The 8173-nt window shown below is 48.2% G+C and overlaps 2 protein-coding genes across 2 annotated transcripts; both read right to left on the bottom strand.

The window, feature by feature from the left end:
- Positions 1–312: 312 nt before the first annotated feature.
- sh3bp5la (SH3-binding domain protein 5-like, a) lies at positions 313–4308 on the bottom strand. The gene is made up of 6 exons (XM_079742260.1): positions 3729–4308; positions 3461–3523; positions 3237–3365; positions 2785–2949; positions 2358–2531; positions 313–1759 (listed from the first exon to the last, which is right to left on the bottom strand). The coding sequence occupies exons 1-6, from the start codon at positions 3924–3926 to the stop codon at positions 1271–1273; spliced, it is 1218 nt and encodes a 405-aa protein (XP_079598386.1). The 5' UTR covers positions 3927–4308; the 3' UTR covers positions 313–1270.
- Positions 4309–4455: 147 nt separating this feature from the next.
- Positions 4456–7677, bottom strand: mgat1a (alpha-1,3-mannosyl-glycoprotein 2-beta-N-acetylglucosaminyltransferase a). The gene is made up of 3 exons (XM_079733209.1): positions 7495–7677; positions 6037–6886; positions 4456–5642 (listed from the first exon to the last, which is right to left on the bottom strand). Exons 2-3 carry the CDS (start codon positions 6694–6696, stop codon positions 4944–4946), a joined length of 1359 nt encoding a protein of 452 aa, XP_079589335.1. The 5' UTR covers positions 6697–6886; positions 7495–7677; the 3' UTR covers positions 4456–4943.
- Between the last annotated feature and the right edge of the window lie 496 nt (positions 7678–8173).

The raw sequence follows: 8173 nt of genomic DNA, 5'->3' as shown, positions 1-8173 counted from the left end.
CCAACTATCTCCCTCCTTCCGCCTCCCACTCACCTTCCTCCCACCCCCCTCTCCCTCTCGCTCTCCGTCCTCCCTCCTTCATGCATCTATTCCTAGGGCAGCTTCGTTTATATTTCATATTCATATTTCTCTGCTGAATTATTAAACCTCCACTTTCGTTTCAGAGTCCTCTAAACCATAATTCCACCTCTGATCCTGTCCGGTATGACAGTATGCATATGCAGTACTACACAAGCTCTGTTCTTAAGTATCACACAGTACTTATAGACTGAATCAAGCGGGAATAACAAAGTATTACTACTGTACAGTATGATGTGTCGACAGATCTTTATTGGAGTTACAACACAGCTCGACACAATACAACTAAACACACTGCGACTGTACAACTAAACACAGTGTATAATCTAATTTAAGAAGAATGGTTCAGTCAGGCGATCATTTTAAAACCACAAAGCTCATCTTAACATAAAAAAAACTCTTCAAGTGTTTTACCAGAAACATGTCTTAATCAAACTAAATATTAGTCACAACTTTGTTTTGATGTTTAAATTAATGTGTGAAGGCACACTTCCAATTCCAACAAAAAGGCTCAATGTGATTTAAATACTATTGACATTACAATATAAAATAATATACATTATACTGTAATATAAAATAATATATACCTTTATAATATAAAATAAAAAAAACTGAAAAATGAAGAGGGTCAGGAAAGCAGCAGCAAAACCACTAGGACACACATCATCAGTCTTTGATCTTATACTGCTGGATACACCTGTGGGCATATGTAACTGTAGCTACACTTATACACATACACACCAGTACAGACACCTGTATACACAACCCTGTAGAGACCCACCTGTACAGACACCTGTATACATGCATCTGTACAAACAGATATATCAATATATATATATATTCACACACTAAAGATATTGGATGGCTAGGAGTTATATACACTGGAGGTGTAGGATTAGCAGAGAGGTTATATACACTAAATATTATAGGTTTTGTCAGGGTTGTCTTCATCATCATTCTGGTTCATGGGAGTTGTAGTCTCCATTCTCAGCAGTGTTCCTGGGGGTTGTAGTATCCTCCGTCAGCTAGTCATGTCTAGTTGTAGTGCGTATCTGGGCTGGACAGATGGAGTACCAGTACTATTAGTACCATAGAGGTAGTAGTACTAATGCTACCAGATAGTTGTGGTACCAGCCTAATGAGAGTGTAAGCATAAAGATAGCGACAGCAGTACTGGTGTAGCACTCTAGCCCTACAGGCTGAAGCTGCGGTGGTGCTGTTTGGAGAAGTGCTGCTGCCGTTGTTTGGCGAGCATTTGGCTCGGGGCCTCCTCTCTCTCTGCGTCCCCGGCCGTGCTGCCTCCGTCGTTCATGCTGCCTCCGTCGCTCATCTCTCCCAGGTGCTCCACAGAGTCCACCTTCCCCAGGTCCGACACGATGGTCTGGAGGCTGAACACCGACGCAGAGTCCGACCCCGCCCTCTCCCTTCCCCGCTCCACCTCTCTCTCCCTGCAGGCCGCCAGCAGGTCGCTCCCGCCCACGGCCCCGCCCCCATCAGCCTCCGCTCCGACGGGGGAGCTCCGCCCTCCGCAGGCAGTGATTGGTCCTCCCACGGCAACGCCCCGCCCCCTCTGGGCGTGGATCTGCTCGCTGATTTTCTCCAGGTTGTTCAGGGCGACGGAGTACTGGGACTTGACCTTTGACACGCTGTGCTCCAGCAGCAGGACACGTCCCTTGTGCTCCTACAGCAGAAGGCCACCAGGGGTCAGTAGAGCAACATCCCTGACTTATTTCTCTCACCCCAGTTACCTTACCATACTGATAAAAAAAAAAGGCTACTGTCATACCAACAACAACCATATTGTCTACCGATCATTTACACAACAGCTGTGTTTCTTGAACTTTGGATTATGACCCAGTTGGAGGTCGGTCAAAGCCTGACAACATACAGAAAACTCTGAGGACAACGGAATTCACCGCACAAATTCCTGTGTGATTGGGACTGAAATCCTTTACTGTAGGTTACACTACGGTACGGTTGGATGTACGGTACTGGTTACACTAAAATCATTACGATGTTATTCACAACTTAATGTTATACTGGTTATACTATAGTGTGTGGGTGAGCCAGTTCTACAGAGGCGCGCGGAAGTAGACATTCTACTATCAACGTCACAAATACCACAAGTCGCAGCCCTGCAGGTAAAAAGAACTTGTTACCTCCAGTACTCCACTAGACGAGTAGTTATGGCGTTCTCCACAGAAATTATCCTACTTATCTCCACTAGACTTTCGGTCTTCCTTGTACTCTCCACTAGACTACCAGTTCATCTGAGTTACCTCCAGGATGTAGTTGAACTGGGTCTTCAGTTCGAAGTAGGGCCTGGACTTGACGATGGCCCTCTTCAGGGACTTCTGGAGACTCTGGACGCGAGCCTCTGCCAGCTGGCAGGCGTGGGTCACCCCAAGGTGCTCTCTCTCACTACGCAGACGCTCCTCCTCTGCCTCATTCACCTGTAGGCACCCACACACACACACACACACACACACACAAATGATGATCGCATGTGCTCGCTGGGGGGGCAGATGCCTGGATAGGGGGTTGCCAGGGATGGGGGTAGCTAGGGATAGAGATTGCTAGAGTGGCGGTTCCTTGGGGAGTCGAGGAGGGCATGCTAGGGCGAAGAAGAGTTGCTAGGTTAGGAGGTGGCTAGGGGTTGCTTTGTGAGAAGGGGGTTACTAGGTGAGGAGGATATTGCTAGGCGACCTTGGAGGTAGCGTGGTTGAGCATCTCCTGCCACGTCGGGTCCAGGGTGTTCTTGCCATCGGCCATGAGACCCTGCTCCGCCACGTAGACCATCTCCCTGGCCGCAGAGTGCATGGAAACGGCCCGCTCGTAGCTCAGAGCGGCCTTCTGGGTTTCCTGCTGCGCCTGCTCAGCCAACCACAACCAGCCAACAACAATCAGCCAATCGCACACCAAGAAGGACGGTTGGTCATATAGGGTGGTGGAAGGGGTGTGTCTACCTGTTGGGGAAGGCGATGGGCCCTCGTAGTACTGTGGTGTTGGTGTAGGGAAGGGGGGTGTAGAGTAGGGTGGTGTAAGGTGGTATGTGGCGTGTAGGGTAGGGTACTGTCGCATGTAGTGTCGTGTAGGGTGTGTTGTGTAGGGTAGGGAAGGGTCAGTCTGTCGTGTAGTGTGTCGTGTAGGGTGTGTACCTCCTTGGCCAGGCGGCGCGCCTCATAGTATGGCCTTGCCTTCTCGATGGCTCCGCCCAGCTGGGAGCTGTGGGCATTGAGCTTCCTGGCCGACTCTGTCAGGATCCTCCTGTAGCCGGACCGCGCCTCCTACGCACACACACATATATTAATTAATATGATTGTTGTACACGTGTAATGCAGTTCTATATAGTGTGTCGTTATAGGGTGTGTGGTCTACTTACATCTAGTTGTAGTTCTAGTTTATTGATTTCTGCACTGGCTTCGTTCAACTGCTCCAACTCATCCTGCGTATCAAATACAATCATTTCCTCCGTCACAAAATCGAAACTCTACTATTATACATAACGTTCTATTTCATAATTATATTATATACATAACGGCATAAACCTCCTGCCGTCAGGATGCACTACTAACAAACTGTACGACTGCCAGTGGTAGTAGTCAGCTTTATTTTAGTAAACTAATCTACTAAAGTAAGGAAGTAAATACCTGAATCCGAGGGTCCAGCTCTTCTTCGTAATGAATCGGTGTTTGTTCTTTCTGTTTAAAATCACTCTCTTCGGTCGCTTCACCCTCTCCCAGACCCGTCTTCACCTCCGCCTCCCCGCCACGGACCTCTTCGCTCCACTCCCCGGGCTCTGAGGCTCCGGACCCGGCCGGACTCTCCCGCAAACCCCCGGGCTCCATCCCTAAACAGGGATGCAAGCCCAAGGCACCTGCCTCGCTACCCGGCTAGGTAGCTAGCTTACCTTCCACACAATGCTTTTAGCAAAACATTGATGCGTTTATGTAATCTATTCATATATTTTACTGGAAGGCCAATAAAAACCAAATTAATTGGATACTATTTTAAAATAAACCGAAAGTACGCGGTAGATGTGCTAGGCTAGTGGGTCCACTCGTTATATACTAACGCATTATCACCAAGTTGTATATATTGGATTGTAATAAAAGCTGGTAAGTGTAGTAAGTAAGCGAATGCCCATCGACGTGTCCCTTTATTAGATGGATCCAGTCCTCCATCTCACACCTGCGATGACTTAAATCTCATAGCTCGACCAGCTAGCCCCCTAGCCATGACTCAAATTTAAAAAGTAAACAGCACAATGATCGAGGGAGGCTTCCGTAGTTAAACCCTACCCCTCCCGACAAAAGATCGACTCTGCATCACGGTTAACCAGGTCATCAAAAATTAGAACGGAAAATACAAATTATGTTATAATTGTATTTAAAGAAAAGAAAAGGCCACATACATATTTTGCATTGCACAGCAATAACAGCATAAAGTGTCAACTTTTTGGTAAATTGTAGAGCTAATGAACAGGAGATTTAAAACAAGAACAATTAGATTGTATGATTACATTTCAACAGTTATAAGACGAATCCCATCACCATTAGCAACCAAAAATATAAACTAAACACATTTGTACAAGTGCATGTAATCTCTCAAATATTTCATATAATTTAGTCACAAAGGCCATGGCATTTCATGCATTGATTCACTTGTGCACCATTAGCAGAGTAGAAGGCCCCTAGGTAATCGTAAAACTATTTAAACATCATGAAGAATTCACAAGTGGTTTTGGCACCAGAGATGAAAGAGTTCTCTCTTCCCCCAAAAAACACAAAACATCAGAGCTCTAACAAATCAGATCAGAGTTCATACCAGTGTTCTTTGGTCTAAGCCCCGCCCCGACTCTGTGCTTAGCTCCACGTTGGGTCATACTGGCTCCACCCAGGGGGCGGGGCCAGGTAGACCCTCTGCCCTCGTGTCATAAAGCTGACCACACCCCTGTAGCCCGTCCTGGGTACTCCGGACTTGAGGTCCTCCATGACCCCCAGGCTCCGGGCCAGCCACTTGAAGCTCTCCTTGCTGGAGTACTGCAGGCGGAAAGGCCCCGGCACAGTCCCCTGACCCTGCTTCAGCGTCTCGTAGCTGACCAGCGGCGCGGCATACACCTCCTTGTCAAAGTGCGCCCTATAGGGGTCCTTCTGCAGGTAGGCCAGGTCCAGGGTGGTGAAGGGGACAAACTGGGAGTTCAGCTTGATGAAGCGGAGGTAGCTGTCATAGAATTGGCCCAGACTCACTCCTTTACGACCAAAGGTCATCGTCCGAGAGATCTCCGGCCGGATGCAGGCCCGGTCGCGGCGCTGCTCCGGCTGACGCATCCAGTCGTCCCAGAAGGCGGCGGGCCACTTGGGCTCCAGTTCGTCCCAGAGCTGCCCGAGCATCATCCAGCCCAGCCCCGGGAAGAAGTCTGTCCTGTGGAGCCGCGCGGCCTGGCCCGGGTCCACGTAGCCCTCCCGCCCGTTGTCGTTCCAGGCCGACACACACCACAGGCTGGGGTCGCCCCGCAGGAGCGGATACAGCGCCTCGAAGTACTCAAAGAAGTCTGGCGCCACCTACAGGAGGACCAGCACACAACAAGGTTACAGGTTGTAATATAATAACTCACACTCTAACCCTCGCCCACTCATCTCATACATACCCATAACACTGATACACAAATCTAACCTGAAAGCTAAACTTAACCATTTTCAATTCTAATACCTATATCCAAACATTCTAATGTAACGATTTCTGTCTATCTCTACCCTCACTATAATTGTCCACCTAACCTCAAGCCAATAGCTAACCATCTATAACCAACTTGTATAGGACCATCTTTAACCCAAGACCAGTGGCTAACCTATACCTTCCTTCAACCATCTCTAACCTAAGACCAGTAGCTCACCTATACCTTCCTTCAACCATCTCTAACCTAAATGACGTGACCCATGGGATGAGATCCGGTACCTCCAGGTCGTCCTCTACAATGATGACGGCTTTGTGTCCGCTGGTTCGGAGGACCTGGCTCAACGCCCAGCGGTAGTGGCGGGAGATCTTGTAGTAGCCTTGGAACTTCCTGTGCTCGGATCGCACCGCGATGTCCGATAGGTCGGGCTGCTGCAGGTGAGTCACCTGGTTGCCGTAGGAACGGATGACCTCTGCCGTCTCCACGTGTCCACAGTCCTGGCTGACTATTATGGGATGCCGCTGTGCGGAGGGGCGGTACTCCAGCAGTTTGTCCAGGCAGCGCTTCACCGTGGGTCTGTTGCACGCCATGACCAGCACGGGGATGACGGCCACGTCGTCGGAGAGGGGGGGTGTGGCCTGCGGCGGTCCGCCCCCTCCCCACAGCGAGCGATGGCTCTGGATAACTCGTAGGATCTTCTTCTGTTCCTCCAGCCTCTTCTCAAATGTGTCCGCCATGCGCAGCACGTCCGCCACCACGTCCCCTAGCTCCGCCTCCCCCTGGAGGGCGAGCTCTCCTCCCGCCTCGTCCCCACCCGGACCCCCCCCAGCACCAGGGGTGATGGGGGGGGTCCGGCCCAGCAGAACCAGAACCAGGACAGCGTTCCATGAGACGAAGAGGAACGCGCCGCAAATGATCATAGAACCTCGTTTTAAGAACATGGTCTAACCGGCAGGGAGCATCACAGGAGGAACAGGAGTGGGGAGAAGGAGGAGATGGAGGAGGAGGAGCTGGGAGGAGGTGAGATGAGGAGGAGCAAGAGGTGGGAAGCGGAGGAGGGGGTGGGAGGAGGAGGCCGGAGGTAGGCTTTCAGAGGAGGGCGTCCATCCAGAGTTTTCTACCAGCCTCCATCTGAAAAGACAAGTTAGAGCAAAACTGAACATTAAACAAAGCCATTTAAATTGTGACATTTGCACACGATTGTTAAATAAAAATAAAATTTCCTAAGGTAATTTGAGTATTATAATGAGGTAGTTTTCTCTGGTGGAGTATTATAATAAATAGTATTCTATGGTGGAGTATTCATAATAAAGTAGTATTCTGTAGGGTAGTATTAAAAAAGTTGTATTCTGTGTAGTATTATAATAAGATAATAAGATATTCTGTGGAGTTGTATTAATAAAGTAGTATAATGTGGAGTATTACAATAATGTAATACTCCATGGAGTATTATAAATAAAGCAGTATTCTGTGGAGTACTATTAAGAAAGTAGTAATATTCCATTTTAAAGTAATATTTAACTACAATATGGGGGCTGGGGGTCAGTGAACTAGCGACCACTGTCGCGATCACCTGTAGATCGACTCAGCCCAGCTGCTGGAAAATAAGTCCTGTTAGAATACCAAGCATGCTATTCGGTCGAGTGATTTGATCAATTGTCTTATAGTCTGATTCTATATGTTAAAAGAAAAATAACGTGTTGAATCTTAAGATCGTCTGGAGTGAATCGATACCTTACCTTAAAGAAATCGAATTTCTTCAGCCAGCAGAGTTAGACTGTGGAACAACAAGACCCTGAAGCAACTATTTTCTTACTTTCTCAAGGATAAAAGCAACTCAATGTCGTCCATTTCACCTGGTTTGTCCTGGAAGACAAAACTCAAGAGTGTATAAACTAAAGACTGTATAAACATGGGTCCAACTCCACTAAGGACACGACATCCGGATGGGGGGACAAGGAAGGCCCTCCCACAGCGAAAGCCCCGCCCACATCAAGATGTTTTATTTTATGTTGTTTTATTTAAAGTAAACTAGTTGCACAAAATTACACTTACAGATCATTTTTCATATAAAACTCCTTCCTTGGAAATAATAACACTTCTGCGCTAAGCCGAGGTTTGCGGAAAAACATGCCCGGAGGAAAGAGGAGGTACTGCAACACAAGGCCAGAAAGCCTTTCCCCACGGACAGATGCCCATAGAAAAGTACACGACGAAATAAACTGGTCACTCATCAAGTTGAGCATACAAAGTTTGCATTATCGAACTATGAGTCATTGGGTTTTCACCGAACAAACAAGCCACTAACAGAAACAACATGCGCACGCACGCAAGCACACATGCACACACGCACACACGCACGCACACACACACGCACACACACACACACACACACACACACACACACACACACACACA

This window comes from Pollachius pollachius (assembly GCF_949987615.1).
Source record: "Pollachius pollachius genome assembly, chromosome: 1".
NCBI classification, from domain to species: Eukaryota; Metazoa; Chordata; class Actinopteri; order Gadiformes; family Gadidae; genus Pollachius; species Pollachius pollachius.
Note: the sequence above shows the minus strand (reverse complement) of the source record. Positions and strands in the feature narration are given on the sequence as shown.

Bases quoted from the DNA above. Each gene is read 5' to 3' on its own strand.
- sh3bp5la (XM_079742260.1), bottom strand. From the start codon at position 3,926: ATGGAGCCCGGGGGTTTGCGGGAGAGTCCGGCCGGGTCCGGAGCCTCA. The intron at 3,366-3,460 runs GTAAGTAGACCA...GTGTGTGCGTAG, and splicing joins AACTAGAACTACAACTAGAT to GAGGCGCGGTCCGGCTACAG. The intron at 2,950-3,236 runs GTACACACCCTA...TTGGCTGAGCAG, and splicing joins CGCGCCGCCTGGCCAAGGAG to GCGCAGCAGGAAACCCAGAA.
- mgat1a (XM_079733209.1), bottom strand. From the start codon at position 6,696: ATGTTCTTAAAACGAGGTTCTATGATCATTTGCGGCGCGTTCCTCTTC. The intron at 5,643-6,036 runs GTACCGGATCTC...GTCCTCCTGTAG, and splicing joins TTGTAGAGGACGACCTGGAG to GTGGCGCCAGACTTCTTTGA.